General features: G+C 34.1%; 2 protein-coding genes across 3 annotated transcripts; both read right to left on the reverse strand.

Annotated features, from left to right (window-relative positions):
• Window positions 1-305: 305 nt before the first annotated feature.
• LOC104108729 (uncharacterized) lies at window positions 306-6770 on the reverse strand. Of its 2 annotated transcripts, none has more exons than XM_009617846.4 (7): window positions 6475-6770; window positions 4653-5264; window positions 2495-2682; window positions 2141-2364; window positions 1850-2046; window positions 630-755; window positions 306-533 (listed from the first exon to the last, which is right to left on the reverse strand). In XM_009617846.4, the coding sequence occupies exons 1-7, from the start codon at window positions 6625-6627 to the stop codon at window positions 435-437; spliced, it is 1599 nt and encodes a 532-aa protein (XP_009616141.1). In that variant the 5' UTR covers window positions 6628-6770; the 3' UTR covers window positions 306-434. The 2 variants fall into 2 exon arrangements, with proteins under 2 accessions (XP_009616141.1, XP_009616133.1); XM_009617838.4 differs by having other exon boundaries at window positions 2495-2685; window positions 6475-6769.
• Window positions 6771-13481: 6711 nt separating this feature from the next.
• LOC104108716 (auxin response factor 5) lies at window positions 13482-19833 on the reverse strand. The gene is made up of 15 exons (XM_009617828.4): window positions 19708-19833; window positions 18815-19099; window positions 18419-18531; window positions 17569-17667; window positions 17420-17476; window positions 17138-17290; window positions 16942-17026; window positions 16721-16811; window positions 16416-16580; window positions 16202-16324; window positions 16019-16094; window positions 15778-15913; window positions 14456-15702; window positions 13948-14138; window positions 13482-13818 (listed from the first exon to the last, which is right to left on the reverse strand). Exons 2-15 carry the CDS (start codon window positions 18915-18917, stop codon window positions 13680-13682), a joined length of 2778 nt encoding a protein of 925 aa, XP_009616123.1. The 5' UTR covers window positions 18918-19099; window positions 19708-19833; the 3' UTR covers window positions 13482-13679.
• Between the last annotated feature and the right edge of the window lie 6902 nt (window positions 19834-26735).

The following is a 26735-nucleotide window of genomic DNA, read 5'->3' on the forward strand; positions in this document are numbered from 1 at the left end:
TGCGCCGTAACATTCGGCTGGGCACATATATCACAACCCTTTGTTTGTCATACTCGATTATCTAGTAATGCTTTCCGAAGTTTTAAGGTTCGAATCGGACCTGGGGACGTGACCCCGATTCTTCCAAGGGCAGGTGTATTGCCCGGACCCCGACTCGAAGGGCTCCTTGCCCCGATTCCGGTTCCTAACAATCACATCTCTTCTCCGTTTACTTCATCGGGAACCGAGGCGTCCAAAGGGCTCGATTTCACCCGTATACACGTAAACATTCTCACTTTGAGAGAAAGTGTGTGAATAGAGACATATGAAGCCAAATATACATCTTTCTACACATAATGAAATAGCAATAAGATTATATGTTTTGATTATTTCCACATATACATTATGATATAGGTTCGGGATAATGTGAAAATCTCTTCTAGTGAAGAATTTGCTCATCGATCTTCGCGACGAACTCTGTTGGGGTCAGAAACCATATCCATCATCATTTTCTCAGGTGAATCTTCCCAATTTCCAAATGTTTTCAAGTCAACCTGCAGATAGATATTGAAAATACAGAAACTATTTTTATCATGCTGCTCATAACGTGATGAAACAGTGAATTAAAGTCCAAACTGTATGTCAATTACCTTTCGTCTTTGGTTAGTAAAAAGTTCCTCCCTCTTCTTGTACGATGATTGCACATCTCTTGCTCTTTTACCTCCCAATCCCCAAACCTCCACATCTACAATTGAAGCTTCGACGGGTAAAAACCCCTGGCACAAAGACAGTAGGATGAGAGGGAAATTCAGAAGAGAAAAATTAGACACTTCTAAAGAACATTAGTTAGCATTCGAAATATTAGCAAAAAGGCATTCTGAGAGCTATTGCTAGTAAAGTCGCATGTATATTAAAGGACTGCATGTTAAAATGAAGAGTGCAGTTGTTGATTTGTGTCGCAGACTCCAAGCTGACTATCTAAATATGTTGTATTTGTACATATCAATCAATCAATCAACTACCAAACTGCAGCAACTTCATTTTTTGTTATGAAGAAATCCCTTGTGGACTTCTAACTGACTCCAGCTGGCGCACGCGTATAGCTCCGCGGCGGATTCAAATCCATGACGTGTGCCTAACCTACACTATATGTGTTGCTTCCTCACAATTGAAACCAAAGCCCTGGGGCCAAGCACCACGGAGCAACTTCTTCTTTCTGGTCAAGTATTAAAGCATGGGACTTCCTTTTGATGGTGGACCGAGGATTTTAAAGGTCGTGGATGCTGGCCTGCCTTTATCGAAAAGTTGCTATCAATCATCACAAAGTATAAGTACACAACTATTTGAACACGAAAGTAAGAGAATTGAAAGAAAATATCCCTATAGAAGCTCTAAGCCAAAATTTCTCAAGAAATACGTGAGGAAATAGAGGTGAAGATTATCTCTACTGAACAGCAGCACGGTGAAAGGAAAAGGCAAACAGCTACGAAGTGAGAACTTCGTATTCCTGTGTTGCTCAGTTGCTGCTTTTTTGGTTTGGAAAGATAAGGGTTTAAAGCTGATTTGTTTTCTCTCTTTGCCACAATAAAGACAAAAAACGAAAAAGGAAAAAGTAGGCGAGAATAAGTAAGACAACAGAATCCAAAGTTCTGAGAAAAGGTTACATTACCTGGGAATCCAACTATTGCACATCGCTAAACTCGCTCGTCACAGCAGGGCCCCAGACCAATGCACCCATTCCACAGTTTGTACAATGGGTGCTGCTAATTAATTATATACGTCTATAAAAAATACCATGCGATTTCTAGCAACTCAAAGTGTTTTCACACCTCTGTCACATATATGCATCTAAATGACTCCACTAACTAACCTGGTCGGGAAAAAGAGGAGCATGTTGGTAAGTTTTGTCACAAGCATGATGACGAACTGTAACTCTAGCAAAATCTTCATCAATAAATATTCTTTCATTGCCAGAGGATCCTCCAAAAGCAAGTCCAACAGGCTTTGGATGAGCTTCATATTTAACGGTTGCATGCAAGTGGCTGTAAACAAAGTTTTTCTCCCTTCCTGCCAAAAAACAAATACTAGCTTTATTGCATATCATTAATAATGTTTCTTTTCATTAAGAAATTCTCTGAGCAGGTAAGACCAGAAACGCTACCTGAAGGTGTAAACACCTGAAAAACTGGACTAATGGAGTATAAATTGCCAGATGACCCGTAGAAAGTATCTTGATTTTCTAAACCCTGCTGAATGAGAGCACCAATAGTCCATCTCCTTGAATCGTTATTGACCTCATGAGCAGAGAGAAGAATTAGCAATGGACCATTATATCCTTCAACATTTGACCAAAATCTATTCAGACCTTTTCCATGAAGAGAAGACCTACAGGTTGAGGGAAAATGAAAATCAATTTAAAAAGTATATAATGTGACAGAAGTTCCGGAAATAGGACAGAAGATAAATAAACAATTCCCAGAGCTTGACTAATAGTCGACCTAGGCCAGGTACAAACCGATAAAGTAGGTAGTCATCTACTTCCTCCACAGTACTTGGAAAACATGCCTTTGACATCTCTTCACTCATAGTGCTCCTCAATGTAAGTGAGATAGCCCAAGCCCTTCCACAAGTAAGGAGATTGCCAATGCTCATTTCCCTTGCAGAAATATCATGCAAGAAAAGGTCCGCTTGCTCTAGTTTTTCCTGCTGTTAGTTCAACTTCAGAATTAGTAATTGCGTATTCTAATTTCTTTGTCACGGCTTAGTAAGCATCCATATGTAATATGGCATCAAGGGCGAAATTAACAATTGAAAATGTATAACAGTTTATTTTCATCTCCCATCAAAAGACAACGACACAATCAGCCAGAAGATGAAATTTCCAACTTTTGTAACAAATTCTAGTTCTTCTACCAGTCTTTTTAAATCAAGGACATGGTCAAGAAGTGGAGGACGCAATAGTCTTGAAAGATGACAAATATCCAAAATAACTGCAGGTTCTCTGTTCTTTTCTAGCACCAAGAAAATGCCATGATGTACAAAAAAAATCTCTAGACTTTACTCTTTTTCAATAAAGGAGTCGTCAACGAAATCCAAGACATATCTATATTCTTTACAAGGAAAAAATCTACAGGTTCTCCTCAAACGCAGCATGTGAGAAAACTGGATGAGGCATAACATGCATGGAAGTAATTTGTAGAACAAGGAAAAGCTTACAAAACGGAAACCACTTGCACTTGAAGTATGTTTTTCCTAGTAAAATACACATAAAAGCAAATATAGACCTCAAGACTGTGGTTCATGGATCACTTATTTTTCGCTCCCAGCCAATTCAATTTCTCCCCACAAGGTTTCAGAAGTATGCCGAGATTAGATATGACAATTGTAAGCATACTCAGAAGAAACATCGAACTGACAGAACTTCGAAATCTAACCATCACTTCAACAAAAGAAAGCATCAAGTGCACGACACCTTTGATAAAGGAACTAATTACTCTTGTATTTCAGAATATTGTGCATTGTAAATATTTAGTGACTGACTTCTAAGAAAGATTAGCTTATCAAAAACAACACATAAGGAGCAGAAATTCCTTGGTAAAAACATAGATGAATGGATATTCATAAGATTAATTTTCTTTCTTTGGGGGCAGGGGCGGATCTACCTAGGGGATTAGGGGTGGCACGGCACCCGGACGCTCGGATAAAACTTTATGTACTGATATTTTACTCGAAAACATGTATATAGGAAAAGGGTGGCACCCGGAAGTCACGAAATGACTGTGGGTGCCACAGTTGAACCGCCAAATTCCCACACGCAGGGCTCAGGATTGAATCTCGTTGCGTTCTCAAGCTGGTGTATTTGTCCCTCGTGGTCCTAGTTTGCTCCTCTTCTTAATTCCTTCTATTTTTTTCAGTTTTGTATTTCCTCTATCTTTACAACCTCATTATTATTATTATTATTATTATTATTATTATTATTATTATTATTTATTTACAATTATATATCTACTTCCTTTTTCTCATTCTAGATCTTCAAATTTTATTTGAATGTGATTTTAATTATTTTCTTTTTTTATCCATCTAATGTTATATTTTTCTTGATTCTCAAATTTTTTTAAGTGAAGGCATCAATAAATGTAATATTAATCTAGCTATATGTAGATTGAATAGGTATATTTGCGAACTTAAATTTTATTTTTATTTTATGTTTTTTAATCACATTCAATAGAATTTGAACTGGGAGAATTTATCGAATTGGATAAAACTTATTTTGTTTTGGAAATCACGTATATTTATTTATGCTTTAAAATTTTGATAAGCTGAATTAAGTTATTTCAAAATGGATCGGACTGAACCAAATCGAACTAATTCAAAACAGATTGAACCGATAGAATATACACACTACTTCAATCTCCTTCGCTAGTATCGATTTACATTAAAAATAGTGGCACCCGTAGTCATCAAATTCTGGATCCGCCTCTGTTTGGGAGAATATATATATATATTTTCTTTTATTCCACAAGAATTTATTCTTGCTAAATCCTGTGGACATATTGAAACATGTCATGTACTCTACGTTGTATCTTAACATTTTACCATTGTATCTTTATGATATTAAAGATCAACCAACACAAAATGGATTCGTGCAATTCAAAAATTGAAAAGGAAAGTACCTCATGGGTTGCTATGTAACAAATTCTCGCATGGATGAATTGTCCAAAGCAGTCCGCAAGGCTTGGTACTGTCTTCAAAGCCCACAGTACAATCTTTGCAGCAGGAAGTTGCATATCCAAGTCTAAAATGTTGTTCTCCCATAAATCCAATTTGCTATCAGCTTCAGTGCAAGAGTCTATAGCTGACAACACCAAATGTGTAACATCTGGAAGACCGGAATCCCCTAAATTACCAGAAGCCTTCAACTTCTTCGAATCCCACCACATAACCCAACACATCCAAAGAAGCATCTGCACATCAACAGGCGATAAAAATCCACTAATCTTACTATCATCCTCATCAGAAACAGCCTGCAGTTTTTCCGGAAGACCTGCCTTGACACACGTCATCCCAAATATTCTTAACAAATTATTGAGTGAAGCTGAACTAACTGCCCGTCCAGAACATTTTGTATAGCCTTTTAGGAACTCAACCCAACTAACACCTCCTTTTTCAGACAAGAAAAACAAGTCAACTATTGAAGAACTCAAATGACTCAACAAAACTGGAATTTCCTTTGGCACTGTCGATTCTTCACTTGTTGATCCCTCAAAGGAGAACCCAAAACATTTCTGTAACCAAAAAACACATTAATCAGAGTAGAGCACAAAACAAATGGGGAAAACAGAAAATTCAAGAAAGTTCCAACTTTTCTACAAACTCATTTCTGGGTGATGCAAAAAAAAAAAAAAGAGAGGCTCTCTCAAATGTAAAAATCATAGTACAATATCAACTACTACCATGCCTCCATCCAGGGGCGGATGTAGAGAGTAATATATGGGTTCATCCCAACCCAGTAGATTTGGCTCGGACCTTGTATATGTGTTAAAAAATTCACTAAATAAGTACAAATAACTTATTTTGTAGCCAGCAAATCAAATGAGTTGTTGTAGAATCCAAAACTCGAATCCATAAACTTTAAATCATGAATCTCCCTCTGCCTAAATGAATTCTCGCTCCATTTAAGCTCACTGTAGTCGAACAATACACACACAAAAAAAAAGATATAGTAAAACGCACTGTCCTCTATAATTTCTGCATGTATATAAATAAATCTACTACCGGAATAAAACACTCCTAAAAATCATACTCCCTCTGTCCCAATTTATGTGGCACCTTTTGAATTTCGAGAGTACAACTAGTTTTTCTTTGACTGTGATTTTTCATATGCCCTTTAAATATTTTGAATAGTTATTTATTGTAATTTATAGTACTTTTTACGTAATTTTCAAATATGTAAATTTTATTTCAGAAGATTTAAAGATTCTAGGTCTGAATTCCCGATCAAAATTAAAAAATTTGACTTTCCTAAACTGAACGGTGCCACATAAATTGGGACAGAGTAACTAGTACAATAACAACTACAAGCAGGTTGGAATTCCCTCCATTCAAGCTCATCTCAATCTAATATTCTATAAAAGAAACTAAAATGCACTAGAAGTTCTATATATTTCTATATCATTAAGAATCTACAAACGGGCTAAAAGACTCCTAAAGAAATATTGAATTGAAACAAAATAAAGTCTCCAACTTTTTCTATAAACCTACTTGTGGGTGATTCAAAAAGAGGGTCTTTCAAATGTAAAATTTCATAGTACAGCTCCAAAAGAATAACTACTCCATTAAAGAACGAAATGGGAAATCCAGAAATTCCAAAAAAATTCCAACTTTTGCTAAAAACCCACTTATGGGTAAATACAAAAAGGTCACCAAAATGCAAATTGAGCACAGATTTGCATAAAAGTTTAAGTTTTTGCGAGTAAAAAAATAAAAAGAATTTACCTGAAGAGAGAGGAGGGAGATGGAGTGAGTTTGAGGATCAGAAAGAAGAGAGAAAGCTTTTTGTAGAGAAGGAAGAGCTCCAGTTGAAGCTGCCAAAGATTCTGCCTCTCTTTGCTCCGGCGACACTTGCTCCGCCGATGAAGATTGCCCCATTCCGATTGCCGTTTGCCGTTTGTCGGCGGTGGAAGTTAATACTAAGTAGTCCCAACGAATTGTACAGAAATGACACGTCGTACTCGTGAGATTATATACATTTCGATATATTGGCTTTTTAAGCTAGCGAAAAGCCATATTAAATTAATGGGGAATATTATTCAAAAGTAGTACAGTAACATCATCTAAAACTTTATGACTTGTTAGATTTTTTAAATAGATAAGAAGATCTTTAGATAGCTGAGGCTTGTTGCTACGTGTCGTGGACAAACTCAAAGGAAGGTTATACACGACAGACCAAAACTATATAAATAACTAGTAATTTTGCCGCCGCAGAAAATATTATAAAAATTTTGAAATAATCTCTTCGTAAATATAGCTGAAATAGAAATATAAAATTCTTTAGAAATAAGGTAATGTGGTAATTGTTTCCATGGAAAATATGACATCAACTTCGGAACAACTACTTATTGTTTTAGTTTATTCTAATTTTTAATAATTTCATTTGACAATGAAATAGGATGGAAACAAATAAAGATGTCGAGTGAACTTATTATAATAGCAAAGGGACAATATTAAAGTAGCAATATATTTGATTAGGCTACGATACCTTTATACATAGTTTGATTTATCAAAACTCAACCAAAAAGACTCGATTTCATTAATTCTTCTCTCGAATTAAGTGACGTTAAATCTTTCAATAAAAGTAAGATGTTTGTTTTGTGAATATGTCATCTTTGTTTGGTCCATGGGTTGTGACAGCCTTTCTAGTTCAAGCACAATCTTGATTTGCTTGAGTTTTCTGCTTCCTTATTCACAAGGTAGCATTAATATACGAGGAGCTTACAGGAGGAGGATTTTGTATCACAATAACGTTGTGCTCTATTTTTATTTTTTATTTTGACTTTAATTGCTAAAATATTTGCTCTGACGTATTGTCAGAATTAATCCCTGAAAGTACAACCTCTATACTTGAAAATACTACTCCCTAAATTTTTAATTTGTTCTTTACTCTGTTTTTTTTTACTTTTAGATCGTCCATGTCTAGAAGCACGAAAAAGAAAAAGAGGGATTGCTCGACCAATTTGAACATATCCATAAATAGCTTTCATCTGTCCTGGATGAGGGAATAAATGCGAGTACAGTCGAACTGAATTACTTGATTCATGGCTCTCAAACCTAACCTTTGGTGGATTTCCAGTAATATGTCTTAAGTTTCTTCTATGTCAGTATGTTAGAGTCAACTAAAAAGACTTAGACTTTTTTGCCTCCTCTTTGCTAGAAAAGCTATAAAATGTTTCAAATACATATTGACATCTAGTATTACTTTTTCAAATAATCATTTGTTTTGAGAGAGTTATATGTTGAATATTTGCCTTGTCCAATTTCCGCTGCAAGAAGCATTGAAAAAGGCCAGGCAAGCAACATAGAATCTATTTTTTCTCCATCTTCAACATTAGGTATAGTATTATATCCCAACTCTCCTAATATTTTTTGTACTCCCATACCATAACATATTTTTTGTACACCAAATTTCTTCGTTTAGACCATACTTTTCTTTAGACATAAGGATGACAATATAATAATGAATCAATGATCTAGAGAAGGGCAGGACTTTAGACGCAAAAATAAATTTAACTTGCTAACTTCCCAAGAGAAAATACATCTAGCAATTAAAATAAATAGTGATAATCTGCAGGAGCGAAGTTAATAATAGGTCAATAACACCAAAGTACTTGTCATGATCAACTAAAGAAGAATTATGTGCAACTATAGATGATATCTTAGTACTTTAGATAGGTTTGTAAGATGGTATGATCTCTAAATTATTTTATACGAGTCACCAATTAGAGATAATGCATTTGCAACTAATATAATAGCAGCATCAATTCACCATTTGCCCAATAAAATTAATATTGCTGTAAACAGAAATTATGAAAGTTGCATGCATATTATTTTGGTTTGTTTGGACTACATGATGTTTATAAGCTTTTCTGACAGCAACAGAATGATGTACATTTGTTTGGACAGCATGACTTATAAGATTGATGTATTTCTTGTCTTGATCCATGCCAGTTAGTGGAAGAATCATGTTGATTACGGAACATGATATAGCCACCTACTTCACACGTCTTTAAGAATCTCCTTTTTCGTAGGACATGTTTACTCTATAGGAAAAATCAATGTTCTCGATCTGTCTGATTCCTTCCTCCAGCAACTTTCACTCAGCTCGATAGCCGACCATTTAACGCTTCTATGAAAGATCTGTGCTCCAGTTTTCTCGATTCTATAGAGAGAGAAGCTCATCTAGGTATATTTTCTTCTCTTAATTAATAGAGATATAATCTGCAATATAAAATAAGAAGTGATTGTAATAAGTTATTGACTATACTTACATCTCTTGGGGAACATATGTTAAAAATAACAGCAGTTATAATTTTTCATTATCCTGTCTAATTGCATAATAGATAAACAATAACTGAGAAGATCAAAAGACCAAATAATTGAGAGAAAAGGCAAAAGAAGGAGGTTAAAGATAAATCGTTTTCCTGTCTAATACAAGTATCATAGCATCTCTTCTTAGACCACACATAAAGACATACAATAAGCATAATTAATGGCAAGGCATATGAGCATTTTAATTAATAAACTGGTTTATCAGTATCATATTTTGACAATTGTGTAGCTGTTATGGGGATGCCAAAGTTATGGTTGAGACGGTGTACCTGAAAAATCAAAAACACTGTAAAGCTCTCATCAGTTGTTCCAATCCTTTCCCTTTCCTATTTAAAATGAATCAGCAGAATATGATTAGCTTCTGATTATAGAAAAAATATAGTGCAGAAAATGATAATGTAAATATGTTGATCTATATTTCAATGCACAAAATTATTTCTGGCATAAGAAGACACCTGAATATAATCCTCAATAAATATAACAAAAATATGAGGCCTCCAATAATTTGATTGACATAATTTAAACTACACACCTTATTCTGAAATTCGCAACTGGTATATCTAATATTTGTTATAGTATAAAAATACTTGCTGATTGAAAACTATCTTTTCATCCGACTTCAAACCTAAAGCACCTTCTGCGTACTATGAATTTATTGCTAAGATGACAAAAAATATCTTAATGCTCATCTTAAGTATCACGAACTTTCAGACTTGGCATCAAGCAAAAGTTTTCCTTCAAGGAAAAGCTTTTACTACTAATTGTTGTGCCATCTAAGTGGTGAAAAATGCTTGTCTATGCACTTAGAAATTATTTTAAGTACAAGTATAAAATAAATAATTAAAAGCAACTACATGTGTAGACCACAAGCTTCCATCATAGACATTCTCAGCAAGAATGAAAGAGCCCATTGTATCATGGTATTTAAATGGGTCCGCCTGCATAGAATAAAAAATTAACTGTAATTGTTTTTACGTTAGAAGCTGTCAACCAAAATAAGGGAGAAAAGAGTTTTACCTAGTTATATTACGAATCTGACATAATTTGTTAAATCAGTGATCCGCACATAGACTGTTTCATGTATTTGCTTGTTGGGATTAAGATCAAAAAATATTTTCAAGGATGGGCTGTGATGCATCTGCCAGAAAGATGGCAATAGACAATAGTTCGCAACCTACTCCAAGTAAATTTGAGACCACATATGTTAAAACTGAAAATGCCCAATAAAGTAGACTAAATCGACTATAAGAAATTCAATAACAACGGCAAATCATTCTACAAAAAAAAAAAAAAGACTTTCCAACTAAAGCTCAAAAGATTGACCAACACTTCATACAATTATGATCTATTTGGGTACATTTCGTTCGAATTTCACTCTTTATACCATTTATGGCATCCTCTCAAATTGTTCCAAAAATAAACAATACTAAAATTAAGTTAAAAAATTAGGAAGAAAGGGACCCGTAAAGTCATGACTTTTCCACTAATTTTCTCGGGACCAGACATCATGTTGTCCTTGGCTTGGTAACCGAGATGACAGGGGTTTGCCAGTGGTAACCATCGCTGATTTATGGCTTCGAATCCGAAACGAAAATTCTGCAACCAGTGGAATTCGCCTTCTAGTTGGGGAAGAGTAGAGTTATATCGCACAAGGCGAACAAAAGAGAGATATTGAGGAAGGAATGCCCCTTTCACTAAAAGGCTAAAGAAGCGACGTTTAGACTCTCAAGTAAAAGACACAACGATTATTTTTTAATATTGTTAGTTAATGAGCTAAATAAGAAAAAAAAAGAGGAGAAAATTCCAAATAACTGAGAAAAAAAGATAAAGGCAATCCTTTGTCGATAAAGCTTGCCACATCACCGGGCCTAGGTCCCTTAATTATATATATATATATATAGATTGTTACGTTTAAAAACAGTAAAAATATTATCTGTAACAGTGTTTATACCAAATAAATATAACAGTAAGTTGTATTTGCACCCAATGATATCACTTAACCGTAATTAAGTTATAGATGTATTCAACGCAGATAGTCTCCAGCTACTTTCTTATTCTAGGACCGGAAAATCCTCTGTCTATTAGCATATTCGTACCCGTAGTACGGACTTCAAAGCTTGACTAACAAACGAGAAAGTTTACTCCCCTTTTCTTTTCCAATTCCTTCTTTTCGTTCTACTTACGTGGAGCAATCCGAACTCTCGACAGAATATAAAAGAGGATCACTCTCAAAGAATAGGAAGTGAACGACCCTTCTATTTAGATCGGTAATTCCGTTCAGCCGAGCGACTTGTAGAAGACTCCCTACCTATACCTAGCGGAGTTAGCACTGGTAGTTTGTCAATTTGAATCTATTTTCTTTAAGCTATCGAAAGACGGAACGGGGAACCGACTCGTTCCTTTCATTTTGGCTCTGTAAGGCTACCCTATGGTATGGGATGTTATCTCAAGGGCGTTAAAGGGGATTCGAGAAAAGATGGAATAGGAAGACGTGTTTCAGAACACCAAATTATTTTTGAGCAACAAAGTTATTAGGGATTTCTCTTCAGTGTCTGCAAAGATGCTCCGGTCTTTGGTTGAGGCTATTATGTGAAAAAGACCCTCATTTTCTCTCATTTCTTCTTTTATGATCTTATCTACTTGAAATGCTTACCTGTAAGTAGGGGTGTTCAAACCGAACCGGAAAATCGCACCAAACCGAAAAATCAAACCAAATCGATTAAAAAATCCGATTAGATTTGATTTGACTTGGTTTGGTATTGAGTAAAAAAATCCGAACCAAACGGACATATAAATATAGAATTTTTATATATATTTTTAAGACTTTATATTGAATTTTCTTTAAAAAATATCGAAATATTTGGGATCCTCTCATGTGATAACCTTGAAAGCGTACATTAACAAAAATTATTGTTAGACTAAGAAAATAACTATCATGTGTTACTAAAAAAAATTCTCCCATTTGAATATTTTAATAGATCATATGTTTGTCAATTTTTTAAATATTTACTAAACATATATTCACTTATCAAAACTTTATCCATAACTTTAACAAAGTAAGATTGAAATAATATTCATGTAACAAAAAAAATCTGAAAACCCAAAAAATCCGAAAACCCAAAAAATCCAACAAAACGAACCAATCCAAACCGATATAGTTGGTTTGGTTTGATTTTGATAAAAATCGAACCAATCCGGTTCATGTACACCCCTACATGTAAGTGCGGAGAAGGTACCCAGGGGACTAAATTGCTTAACTATAGTAAATTGAATTAATTTGGTGTAAATATCAGGTGCGAATAAATATTTACTTTTAAAAAGAAATAATATATGTTATTTATAACAAGCATGATTTGGTAACTTGAGAATTATGGTATGTAAAATGTTACAACATGCATAGGCAGAGTTAGAAGCCTGAGTGCATGTTGGATTAGATTCAATAATTTTTGCTCATATCGTATATTTGTGTCGAGAATTTTATTAAATATGTACAAATATTAAATTTAGAATCTAATTATAAGTACTTGAAGTCGTAAAATCAAGAACCAACGTGATTCGGATTCTGAAATTTAAATCAAGTGTATTGTGATGAAATTGTCTTAAGCAAATACTCTAGAACTATTTGACAAATTAAACAATGTCAACTTTATTAGCTCATATACAATCTGATATAATAAACAAAAGAATTAACGTGGCACGACTCAGTTGACGGTCTTAGAATTAGGATTTTAGACACAATCTGCCAGCAATTCAACACATTGACGTGACGTATTAACACCAACTATATTTTTTCCTCTGAAAATCATAATATATTTCTGGTAATAATTCCGTAGTTGACATAGTAAAGATTTTGCTTCTTTTCAAGCTTATAAAACTTCGTAGAGTAAGTACTTAACTTCTTTTCAGACATTCTTACCTTCTCTAATAAGTACTAACATAAGCCTATTCTCCCATATTATTTTTTTCATAACTCCAATTGACTGAATTTTTTTTCAAAATCCGCAGATTTTGAAAACTTAACAAAACAAGTTATAATAGCCTACCCATTTCTTTCAAGTCTATCATTAAAAGCAATAGTTTTATAAAACTACAACTTCAGTCATTTGAATTGAAGGAGAACCTTAGAGCAACGGTTAAATTGTCTCCGTATGACCTATAGATCACAGGTTCGAGCCGTAAAATCACCCTCTTGAAGTGCGACCCTTCCCAAAATCCTACGTGAATGTCCTACGTTTTGCACAACTGCCCTTTTCTTTTTGAGTTCTTTCCCACACCCCTTTGCCACTTCCCAAATCTTTGGGGTTTTGCCCCTTAAAGGTCAACATTTCTCACTTACATTCACTGACTACCAACAAAAAAACAAAACAAAAAAAAAAGGTGTGTATGTAAGAGAATACTACTCCCAACTTGTAGAGGCAAAGTTTAATAATCTAAAGCAGTTTCTTACATAGTCTCACTCATAAATTACAACTCAGCTAATAACAGAAACCTAGTAAATCTCGTGCTCTTAATATTGTTACAACATTACTTTCAATGTTCCATGCAGGTTGTGTGATCAATCACTTTGAACTCATAGATCACTTGTTTTAAAAAGCTCAGTTTGGAAATTCTGATGTTGAGCCATTTATACCCTGCAGTCCGGCAGAGTTCAAGAGCTGCATTCCTTCCTCTCCCACTTGCTGCACTTCTGTAGGCGATAAAATTCTGATGCATCGAACACAACCAACAAATTCCCTGCAACACCATTCCAAAGATTTTAGTCGAACAGTTAACAGATATTGTTTAATGTAGAGAGTTAATGTTTTAGTGAAACGCGAAGGTCAAGAATAGCTAAGAAAAAAAATCAAGTCCAGGAGAACTTACTCCCAAGGATCATCCCCGACAAGAAGTACATCATTCTCATAATCCACATATACCAGCTTCCACCCCGAGCCTCTCATGTCATTAAGCAGCCCCTCAAGTCCAAACATTCTTTCAATTTCAGAGCGCAGTTCATCGTAAGTTTTAAAACTGGAGACATCAATTGACCTTCCTACAGATCCAGCCTTTTGAATCTGACAATCAGTAAATTTAAGTCAGTATACATATAGAAACAGTTGCAATCACAGAACTAACAGAATAGTAAAGCATTAATGTGACCATTTCACAACAAATAAAGGATATATAATCTGAGGAAGAACTAACGAAGATTGCATATCCAAGGACTTGTAGTGAAAATGAAGATGCAAAGAAATGTGCATATAACTTAGAGAATGAGTTAACATCAGCACCTCTATCAACTCAGAGTCTTCGCTAGTAAGAATTCTATAGCTTAGTTATTACCGTATTGCCAAGGCATGTTTCATAAAATGACATATAAACTGCTTATTACCTTTGTATATGTTCGAACACGTGGAGCTACTTGCTGCCAAGAGCTATTCTGCAATAGATTACTTTCATCAAAATTTACATTGCTTGATGATGCACCACCTGAGTTGTCAGCAAAATCTTGTACAGAGAAATTCTGAGAATCTGCGAGGCTAGCTGATGTAATCTGAGACTGATCTTGACTAGAACTGAAGTTGCCTAATAGAAAATCTGAAGGACTCTGGAAATCGGTATGTTTTAATGTGCAGAACTCATCTAACACTGTGCTTGAAACAGAAGTATCAATCACTGTGCTCCCACTGTTACTATCAAAATTAAGACAACTATATATATCGCTTTGGTTATGGCTCTCCTCTGACAAGTCTTTAAAACCATATGAATCAGGTAGGAACTGCATGTTAGTTATGTCTTGTGTTAACAGTGGAACCTGAAGGTTTGTTTGGGAAAAGCTCACATCATTCAACTGATGATCCCACAAATCCTGGCCTATTGGAGCTAGTCCAGGACCAATAACTGAATCAGGCAACATAAAAGAATGCTCATGCTTCGTCAAAGTGGAGTTCGACACAGGAGATCTGAGCAATCCAGCAGTAGATTGGAAGGAGGGCAGACTCCACTCATTGTTATTGGAGCATTGAAGGATATTATTGGCACTAGCAGTCTCAATTTGACGCCATGGACTAGATTGCAATTGAGATAAGCTGTTCTGGTGGGAAGCTGTTGCATCAGTCGGGAGAATATGTGGACTTGCAGGCTTTATAGTTACTTTTTCTTCATTACACTGCCCTAGGGACTGAAACTGATCTAACTTATCCGCTGAACCACTAGTTTCTTTTGTTGGCTCAGAACTAATTCCGACAGTGTCGGATCCTACTTTTTCTGGAGGTTGAGACTTCGCGTGCAGAGTTGCTTGCACTGAAGAAATTGAGTTCACAACACCAGGTTGACTGAGGATGACTTGAGGATTTGTTTCACTTTGTACAGGAGTATCTTCTACGGTACTTAGCTCAGGTTTTTGGTTTCCTGCTGCATGTATTACATTCCTAGCTTCTTGAGGTAGTGCAACCTTAATATCTTGTACTGTGGGGACACCGCATTGAAGTCCAGTAACACCAGGAGGTCTTGTCAGCATCTTCATTAGCTGTTCTGACCATAGGTTTGAAATTGAGGAACTTTGAAGTTCACCATATACATTCTCAGGAACACGCATGAAAGGCCGGTGCATCAAACTGTCCCACTCAGTGTGTGCTCCTGTTTTAGTCAAAAGTTTATTTATCAGGGAATTTGAATAAGTCAAATAACAGAAAGCAGTATGGATCAACTTACCCAAAAAGGAAGACTGGTAAGGTCGTTTGAGGCCTGCAGTCAGAGAAGGAAATATGAAGAGACTTTCTGGCGTCTCAACTTCCCATGGACTAACTCTACTCTGCTTGTCTCCACATCCCGGTTCATCCCACTCTGCCTGTTAAATAGAAGCCGTGTCAAATTGATAGAAGATCGTGAAGGACCAATTAGCTCACTTAACAAAACAAGATAATTAGCTTGTGTTCGGTCAAATTAGAGTCACCTGAAGACACCGCCATTTGGAACCAGGCCATCTCAGTGGATCCAAGTCACTAATGCCAACAATAGTGCCCATATATCTGGAAAATGCGATCACATGACTTCAAAGTTCAATGAAGTGGTCAAGAAGATTGATTATCAGAAATAATTTTGAATGTGGTCTCAAGAATCCAGAAAGCAAACTTGCCTGCGTTTACCCGATTCCTCGGTTTCGAACATCATCCCAAACCTCATACCAACTGATAGTTGTGTGCCATAAACGGATTTTCTATATTTGGCCAAAGGAATAACAAACTCTGAAGGGCATGCCCTGAAAATAAGTAAGTTCCTAGTTATAACCGAAGAATACAAGCCAGTGACAAAGCTAATACTGAAATGAAGGCTGAATACTAATAGCAAACCTTGGATTGTAGAAAATTGTGAATGTGCTTCTATTAGCAGCAGCATGGGCAGCTGCTGCAAGTACTCCAATATGCATGCTATCAGCAGACAGAACTGAAGACGGCAACGAGGTTTGCTGACGGTTAGCACGCCTCACTCCCAACATTAACTGTGACTTATCATCTCTACAGCATTAAAATACAAAATGAATAAGTTTGTGTGCAACTAAAGGGATACTCTCTTGTTTGCATGCCATCATGACATTTTGGAACGTTGAATAACTTCTGCAGGTGTAACTTCCAGTACTTTTTTCCATTGCAATTACCTGATAAATAGAACAGAATCCCCAGCTCTAAGGCGTTTTGCTCCAACAAACATGCTCCAACCGGTCGTGAGAAGATGTCGCTTTGGCTGCCCTACATAAACAGGTGGAAAAATCATAAAATTAATGGCAAAAAGAATCATCCAAGACAAACAGCTTCAGATTGTTCATCGAAATAGAACAAGAGAACAGAATATGGTAAGATCCAATTTCAGCATGCTTACCGCGGTATATGTGACGGAACGTCCAAGTATTATCGTGCAAGTCTCGTACAACAAGCTCTTGCGTTGGAGGTTGCATCGAGAAATCCTGCAAGAGCAAGTAAATTACAAGGAGAAAACCCGTGCAATTTTTCAGTCTTTGGTTCTTTTTTCAGCAACTTGGCAATTATAGCTCATTCAACCAAAAAAGGATTCTCACCAGGGGTGGGAACAGCTTTTCTGCTGCTCTTCTAGGAACTGAGAAGCCACCATGCGTGCTTGTATCACTGGCGGTCAAAGTTTTGCAAAAGAACTCAGTTGGATGCTTACTAGGCTTCAGTCCAAAGTCGGGAATGGGGAAGACATCTTTCTCCTGATCAATAAGCAGGTATGAGGAAAGAATTTTAAAACGTTCTCAGCGGTAAAAATACTGTTCATCCCCATTAGTACAGTAGCATCTCTATTAGTAAATTGTAGTACAAATAATAGATTAGAAACTTACAGAATTAACAGGTTGGAGGCTCATTTGGGCATAGATCTCATCGGTTTCTTTATCAGCCTATAGATCAAACAAAGGGACAAGCAAACCAATATTATGCTATGAGACCAATTGCAAATAGTATTATGAGCATATCTCTTAAAAGAACATACATGTAGGGTAACATTGTGGACTTGGCACAACAACTGAGAAGCAAGATTTGGATAATTAGGTATCTGTGAAGTTGCTGTTCTATTTGTGGAAACTGCCACCTGTTGCAACGAGTTAGATTTTCATTAGCTCCTCTCATAGATGTTGTTATATCATCACCAAACAAAGCACACACCGTGAAAGGACAGAACACATGATTATTGTGCAACTAAGTTTTATAAGAGATAGAAAAGGATATTCTTAACAGGTTTGAACTCTCTAACAGATGGGAGCTACTGCAGCAGAGTTGCTATACATGCAATTATTCATCTTTCTTGGGTTTCCTTACTACACTGACAGAACTACGGGGATACTTTTTTCAGGATAGACATAGTTGCTGATTTAGATTGAAGTCTTAGCAAGTTAAACATAGAAAGGTAAATTCTTTACTCAGAAATCAGCATAAATATTCTTAACTGTATCACAAAATTTTAAGTTTAAATTCAGCATAATAGGATTTACAGCTTGTTGTATGATTCTCTTCAACATTCCAATAGGACAATAAAAAGGATCCCAGAACAAAACAGTTCTCCTTTGAACAACTGTTTGTAGCAGCAGGATTAGAGAAAGTTTAGTTAAACATTATAAACAAACTCATATAGTCAGCATGAAACAAATAACAGGACTTGCATATCATGGACATTATTTTCTCTGATTCACCCCCCAACAATGTGTTCTGTCTAACATCAACGTTTACGGATTGAAATTCTGACAGTTTTTGAGTTCATAAATAAGGAGAATGCACATTTATTGTGGAGAAATGCCAATAAAATGTACTACCAAACAATAATAATAGGAAAAAGGTTATAAAACCTGTTCACTGTGCCCCTGTGGGAAGTAATACACAAGGCTTCCAACTTGAGGCAATGTTACAAGTGGACCAGCACAAGCATGCCATAGCTCTGAACTTATTAGCTTCCTTCCTCCTATATTGCATCAAGATTCAGTTGTATTTCAAAAAAGCAAAAAAATTCAGAGAACATTGTGTCTGATTCGTTAAAAAAAGTTGAGTTTATAACTGTTAAAGCTAGTTGGTCAGTTTTCAAGACTTAATTTTTACTTTTGCTTATTCTAAGCTGAGCCCATATACTGCTTCAAGATTCAATTTTTTATTTATGCCTAGTCTGATCTGAGATCATATACTGCTCCAAATCATTCATATTTATATGCAATGAACAAGAAAAATCAAGAATTGACAAGGAAACTGACCAGAATGATCCTGCATTTCTTTCAACAATTTCATTTCCTCAAGTAAAGTATGTGCTCCACTAACCAAACTTCCTGGCTTGTGCTTTTCTTCAACAGAACCCATAAAAACCTTTCTGTAACTTCCTTTACATCAACCCCAAAATCAAAACTAAAGAACCCATCTTTTGCATGAGCTAACAAACCAAATCAACCCCACAATTTTAGGCCAAAATTCCAATATCCACCATTCAGCAACTCAACCAGATGACACCTTTTCTTTGTTCAGATAACCAAAAACTAACATAACTGCAGAATGACACATTCCACGTCAAGGGAATGAGATACTCATTATTCTTCAGAGGAATGACACATTTTTTTCTTGGAGAAACTAAGAGAATAAAACCAAAGAACAAAGGTGGAGAGAATCTAGTTATTAGACAAGAAAACAATTTAATTGGACAGCAGAGAGAGGAGAGCATGCCCAAATAATCCAAAACCAAAGAACAAACACTGCAAAAAGAGTCTGTAATCTAAGTGGGCCTTACACTTTCCATCAACACCCCATCAAAACCAAATATCACAAAAAAAGGAAACAATTTTTCAAATTATAAGGAAAAAAAAACAAAGAGGGGTCAGCTTATTTTTTCATCAAAGCACGCGTACCAAAGCATAAGGGGCCATAGCTATCAATTCCTTTGTATTTTTTTCTCTCATAAAAAGAAACCGACCTTTCAATGAAAGTAGTCATCATTTCTGATTCCACTCTTCTAAGCTTAAAAATCCCTTTTTTTCCATTTTACCCTTTTTAAAAAAAGTTTCAATTTTTGTTGCTCTTTTTCTAACTCTGTATATACTGTTTCTTGAAAGTGGAAAAGAGTGTTGCATGCTCTTATCCTGTACACATACACACTTACTTTTCTTCTCTCTGTATATTTTGGTTGATTCTTTTTGCAGCTTTTAGAGACCCTATGAAAAATTTTGCAGCTAAAGAAATGAATATAGAAAAAAAGAAAAAAAAAAGCAGAGGGGGGAAAGCTAAGTTAACACGAAATCGTACAAACAATTGTGATGAAGAAAGTCAGGAATTTAATAAAAGGAATAAAGAAATGGAAAACGTACAATGGTTGCTTGCTTTCACACAATACTACTACAGTGTGCAGACATAAATAACTGAACCTATACTATGCAAACGAGGACTTATTATTAATAAACTAAGTACTCTTTCAAATATAAAAAATAGAGTAGTAGTTGAATAAAGAGATCATAGGAGTAATAAATGTATATGCTCTTTTCTTTTCTTTTTAAATAAAGAAATGGAGGGAAGGGAGATTTTTTTTTTTTTGGTGCAATAGGGAAGGGAGATAATTATGGGTCATTTGATATAATGTCGTCGTTTGAATCTATAAATATGTCACACACATTTTGGATCACTATTATATGACGATCTGCTATTGCTTTATTCATTTTTTTAAGTTGAGTATTTATCGTAAATAATATTTGCATTCCTAGTATAGCGATAAGGTCTATATGGATACTATTCTTTCACTGAATTTGTCCTTGGTGTTATATTACTATCTAACTTTTAAAATAATAATTGTTGCATAAATTATACTCTATTCTTTTTCTCATGTGGAAAGAAGAAAAGGACGGGTAGGCTAAGAAAGAAAAAAGCGTATTTTAGTACGTGGATTACGAAGATATGCCAAAACCCAAAGGTGGTGTTTTTTGGATTATATTTTTGGTATAAACCCAAGAAGAAATATTTCGACGTGGGGTTTTCATTTTCTATCTCTTTTCAGACGTAAGAGGGGATTGCTTTATCCGCTGGACTTTTGCCCAGCCTGATATTTGACCGTTCCACACGCGTGCGCTACACGGCGACGGCGCATGTTAGCATTGCTTCGTTGAATTAAAAAGTTCTCATTTAAGACTTTAGAAAGTGCTTTGGATAGATTATAGATAAATTCACTAGGAAAAGAATACTTATCTTTTTTTGAAAAAACAAAATACAAAATTCTTGATAGAAATGCCCCTTTAGGTTGTTTTCAAAAATGCTTATGAAAAATAATTTTGGAGAAAAGAATTTTGTGTTTATTGGTCATAGATTTTTTAATTTTTTTTAAAAATATTTTGTAACTGAAACAAAATTATTTGGTTTAAAAGGGTGATCTTAAGACACTTCATCACTCAACATTTTCGCAAAATATTAACCAAACAAGTTGTTTTAGAACCCTTTTTTCACTTTTATAAGTTCTCGTGTCCAAACGTATAAATTCATGGCTTCTATATTGACATGTTGATATTTGGATGATTGAGCTATAATCTTTCATAAACTTCCCGAGTTAAGTCTCATCGGAGAATAAACTTCACTCCCATATTAAGAAATATTCCAAGTTAATCATTCTTCTTTGTTTCCATAATCTTCATTAACCAACAAATATGTACACTTATCTATCTCTTTCTAAATATGTTTAATGGTCGCTTACTTAATTACCCTCATTGGATATTAACTATATTCAGCAATTGCCCATAAACGGAAAAAGGTTTAAGGGGAAAGAAACATGCCTTAAATATATAAATTTTCTCCTTCTCTCGTCTGAACGAATAGACTAACAAAATGCATGTATTTCGTTTAGAAAAGTTTTGCTAGTAAAGGTCTTTTTTTGGGCAAGTTACACTTCCAGTAAAACTTAACGGAGAAAGGAATTAATAGCAATATATTTTTCTTTCTTTTTTATGCGCAGTAATCTTTAAAAATTTAGATGAAACAGTACTAAATATATAAATACAGCCCTTTAATTCATACCGCCTTAAGTACAGGTATAATTAGAAGGGATATAGGAATGAGTAATGACTTTGTGTTGAGCGTAACAGAGGGGCCATGCCACTTACGTGACTTGAATGCTTAGGTTGTTTGGAAGATTGTACTCTACCGTTTTTTATGTATACATTGTTTGGATAGATTATAGTATTATTTTCCGTCATTTCATGATGTCATGCACCAATAATACGAAGAATAAACTTGTAATATTATAAAAAAAAAAGTAAGGTATGAGGTGAAATTATTATATAAAAAGGTAGGCTAAAGGATAAAATAGGATTATTTAATAATATGGAAAGACAAGATGACAAAAAAAAAAAGGGAACAACGCGACCACACCAAATCGTTCGTTATAAAAAGTGGCATCTTTCGCCGTTCGTAACGACGAATTTAACGATACGATACAATAAAACTTTAATAACAATCAAAACAAATATTGTATTTTAAGTAACAATACGATACAATACAACAGGTAACAACCATCTAAATAAGTTGTTAATTAATGATATCAAAAGATAGAGTTAGTTGCCACTTATATTCGTTATTTTATATATTCTTTTGTCACATAACAAAGATAGAAAAAACTTACTCATGCTCGATATTTACTATAATTCAACAAATAAATACATAAAACATATCTTTATATAAGTAATTACTTTGCTCCCATCTCAATCTTTGCCATTAACTATGATAAACTAATGTAATTAGATGTAAAACAAGAGTAAATTTGAGGCGCCGAAGAAGAGAATGCAAAAAATCATTCACATGGCTGACCTACTGTGTGTGTGTGTTTGTTTGGTTCTCAATATCAAATCAAGAGAATGGAAATAGGAAAACAGCTATATATTTCTACGTATTGATGAATGTGACATGGAAGCTACTTAGAGAAATAGACAAGCCAAAGCATACATAATATGGCCTTATCTTGAGAGTGAGAGAAGCCATCTTTTGGGTGATTTCGAACCGTGACATTTAATAATACCAACTTTAATTGTTTGCAATTTTCTAATTCGTGATAAAATCTTTTTTTTTTCTTTTCTAAAATCCCTTCTTATCTATATTTATAAAAGACAAACATTTATTATAATTATATATACGCATGTAATTGCAACTTCATACATTTTGAAAATTATGTGTTCATAATCTTTTCTATCACTTATTCAGTCATGGTATCAGGGGGGAGCTAGCCCTTCGGATACAGGTTCGGATGAATCCAATAATTTTTTACCAAATTTTATATTTGTCTTAAAAAGTTATTGAATTATACATAAATTATTAATTTAGAACAAAATAATTTAAAAGAATTAAAATATTGAATTCATAAATTTTATATTCTGGCTCTTCTCGGCATGGTATAAACTGAAGCATGAAAAGAGCTACTTAAAGAGTAGATTAATCTGAAGCATATAATACGTGGTATTTATGGTTTGCAAATACTCATGATATAATTTCTGCAATACTCAAATCATGCCTTGGAAGTTGGAACCCTCACATTATATTTACACACTATTGTTGTGAAAAGGATCCTTTGTACATTAATAAGAGGAATCTTTACAAATAGGAGTAATATCTACTCTAAACGTCTCACTTAATAATATCTTACTAATTAAACAGTAAAGATAAACTTGACCCCAAAAAAAATAATTAATAATTTTTTTTTTCTAATTTAGAGTCAAATATTCTTTAAAAATAATTAATTTGCCTAAAGATACTAATATATGAAGCCAGAAATAGTATAAATTAAATGTAAAAACTCGTGTCATATACTTATTAGTTTGATAGTCAACCCATAGTAAGTGGTTTCCTTATATTATGTTTCAATTTATGTGACGGTGTTTGGCTTAACAAAAATTTAGGAAGAAATTTTTTTTGCGTAAAACTTATGTTATGAATTTATTGATTTGATATATATTCACTAATTGTAGTAATTCCTCTATTTCAATTGAAGTGTTGATATTTGATTTAGCAAGAAATTTAAGAAAAAAATAAAAATCATTTGTATTAAAAAAGATTACTTAAAAAATGTAGTAATACCTAGGGTTGTACATAATTTGGTAAATACTAAATTACCATACCGAAACCAAAAATTTTGGTATTTGGTATTCGATATGCTATATGATTTAAGTTTTTTTTAAAATTTGTGTTAGGAATGATATTTGGTATTTTAATATGAAATACCGATATCGTACTGAAATATATATTATATTACATAATAAACATATTATTAATTGTAACATAAATATGAAAAATCTAAAATATTACTTTCCTTTATTCTCTAAGATCATCAATTAACTCTAAGCAAGTAACAAAATATTTTTAATGATCAAATTTATTCTTTTATATACAGTTTTCTCTCTATGGGTTGATATTTGCTCGTTATGGATAAAACTTTTGTCAACAAACGTTTATAATTTTGTACTTTTGAGTAATTTAATTAAGAATATTAAACAAAAATCAAAGGAGAAAAGCTATACTATATCGTATTTAATTACGTATAATATTAATATAATAATTTAAAAAATTAAATACTAAAAATATCGAACTAAAATATTTAAATATCGTATGATACTGACCGACAAACACCTCTGGTAGTACTACAAATTTGTATTCAAAATGAAAATTTGGGGGGCAAGAATGGGGAATGTAGCAGAGGAAAGGAACAGGAGGGGAAGGTACCAATCCCGGAAGAGGCACGTGAAAATATGCATGGGACCACGAATTATCGTGCACGCATGCTTTTGTCTTAGATTTATAACTAAATCACAGCCGTTGAAATTGGGAGTAAGTACATGGGGATTGGGCTAATTAGCACGCCCAAATATCCAAAAAGAATACAGAAAAGTGTGGTGTTAAAGTGATAAATACTTCTTTTATTCTTAATTAGAAAACTTGAGTTTTAGCACCAGGTATAAAATCGTTTTTGTTAAGAAGTATTTGAATTTATAATTTAAAATTTTTCGATGAAAATTTAATTTAATCAAACTCTAATACGGATACGAAAACCAAAAAAATAAGGAGTAGGGCAAAGGCAGTAGCGCAGCTTTCTATGGTCCTTTGGAACTTAAACTCGCCGCATTCCCTGCACTATTATTCCCTTCCCTATTTATACTTTCCACAATCTCCTTCTCCCCAACACCGTTGATTTTCCTACACGTGTTGATCATATATACTACTTGTGGGTCCCTGATCATTTCCACTTCGATTTAGGCGGTGGATCGATGACGCATTTTGATTTCGTGACGTGGAAATTACGAATGGATTTGAATATTAGTACGAGTAGTTACTCTTTGTGGAGGTATTTTTTTTAGCTTTTCACAAAAACAAAAAATTTCATCCAAACACGAGAATTCCCAAAGCTGACCTTTTGTTGAACTTTTTTCAAAGCAAACGCTGCCGTTTCTAATGTTGGTTCGCATATTGATTTTTTATTTCTCTAAAACATCAAATTTACATGATAAAATTTTAGGAATTTTGCATGAATAGTTGGTCATATTTACTGTTTAATTTTTTCTAACCATATATATAATGGACGGCTATGTTATAAATCTATATTGTTGTAATAAATAATTAAATCATTAATCTTTCTGAAATAAATAAATAAAACAAAAAGTTAGTAACACTTATTTAAATAAATAAATTCTGGAAAAAACAGTGTAGGAATAAATCGAGCCCACTGAATACACAGTGTGTCATTAATGAAAATTATTCCCCTCAAGTAGCCGAGGTGCTGGAATATATCCTCCCAGGATAGAACGATTTAACTCACCGGGTCATGGGTTATTCCGGATTGAATTTTTCGTTAATTATTTAATTAATTAATTAAATAATTAAAAGAAATTTTGTCCAAAAAGATTAATCAATCAATCTTTGACTGAAACCGAAGCCGAAAGTTAGCGAGCGACGACGACGACGGCGCGAGGTTTGCCTTCTTCTTAACTCTTTAAGAGCTAGAAGAAGAGCAATTATATATATACCCATCAAAAGCCTTTTCTTTCTCTAATATGAGACAATGTCCCTTTGCCAAGGAGGAAAACTCAAATATTTCATTTTTCCTTCATTTCTCATTCACTCTCTTTAAGCTACACAAGCTTAAAATCTCAACATGCTATTTGAATTAATTCTTCTAAATTTTTCGTGTGTTCTAATATGGTGAATTGTGTGAGTTTCTCATCTAAAAAACTTATTTAAATAGAAGGAAAGAATACTTTTATTTAGCTAGTTATATATCAACAGCTAGCATATCATTGCGAGTTAGAATACTTCAAACTATATCATTTGAACACTTGATTCTTTTAGAAGAAAGTCAAGTATACCAAGTACGAATTAATTATAAAGTATATTTTCGGTAATTATTTGATAAATAATTGAAAATTCCTCATAAGAAAAATGTTCGACTAATCAAGTACAAAAGCAACAATATTATATAATTTGAAACAAATAGACTACTGATTTTATATCTTCAATTTAGTCAACAGCACGACATATCAAATGTAGTGTACAATAAGTTTTGGTAAATACTTTAGAAGCCAATAGCTTACGATTTGAAACTGTTTTCAGCCAACTTTTGTATATTAATTAACTTTGTGAAGATTCATAAACAAAATTTAATCAGTTGAATTCTCTATTATTTAGTAAATTGTATTTTCTTTTTCATGATTGGGGTTGTTTGCCCGAAAAATCGGATAACGTTAAATTTAGATATGGTTCTAAGGGTATGCAAATTTCTTTGATATAAAATGACGATACAGGTATTTTTGCTGTGAAAGTGAAAAATGATGAAAGGGAAAACTGAAAAATATTAGAAGAACAAGCACAATGAAATCTTAATGTTCCCTCCCTATTGCAGTCTATCTTCCCTTTTATAGTAGAGGGTCACTACTTTATTTGTAACAACATAAAATAATACATATAGTGGAGAACCCATGATGGTTTGTCTCTCCCTTGATTCTCACCAAGATTCTCTCCCTTGGTGCGGTTGTAACGGCTCTTGTCTACGACCTTGGCACTGACTCAAGCTTGGTGCTAGATCGAATCCCCAGTCTTAGTTCGAGATCGGTTCTGCTTTGGAGCATCGATATTCGGGGCATGTGTCGGTCGTCGTTACCCCTAGTCTGATTCGGA

The sequence above is a fragment of the Nicotiana tomentosiformis genome, chromosome 4, assembly GCF_000390325.3.
Source record: "Nicotiana tomentosiformis chromosome 4, ASM39032v3, whole genome shotgun sequence".
Taxonomy (NCBI): domain Eukaryota; kingdom Viridiplantae; phylum Streptophyta; class Magnoliopsida; order Solanales; family Solanaceae; genus Nicotiana; species Nicotiana tomentosiformis.

Bases quoted from the DNA above. Each gene is read 5' to 3' on its own strand.
- LOC104108729 (XM_009617838.4), bottom strand. From the start codon at position 6,627: ATGGGGCAATCTTCATCGGCGGAGCAAGTGTCGCCGGAGCAAAGAGAG. The intron at 2,365-2,494 runs GTTTGTACCTGG...CTCAACCTGTAG, and splicing joins GATGACTACCTACTTTATCG to GTCTTCTCTTCATGGAAAAG. The intron at 534-629 runs GTAATTGACATA...ATCTATCTGCAG, and splicing joins TTACTAACCAAAGACGAAAG to GTTGACTTGAAAACATTTGG.
- LOC104108716 (XM_009617828.4), bottom strand. From the start codon at position 18,917: ATGGGTTCTGTTGAAGAAAAGCACAAGCCAGGAAGTTTGGTTAGTGGA. The intron at 18,532-18,814 runs GTCAGTTTCCTT...GATGCAATATAG, and splicing joins AGAAATGCAGGATCATTCTG to GAGGAAGGAAGCTAATAAGT. The intron at 17,291-17,419 runs GTAAGTTTCTAA...CTTATTGATCAG, and splicing joins GCCTCCAACCTGTTAATTCT to GAGAAAGATGTCTTCCCCAT.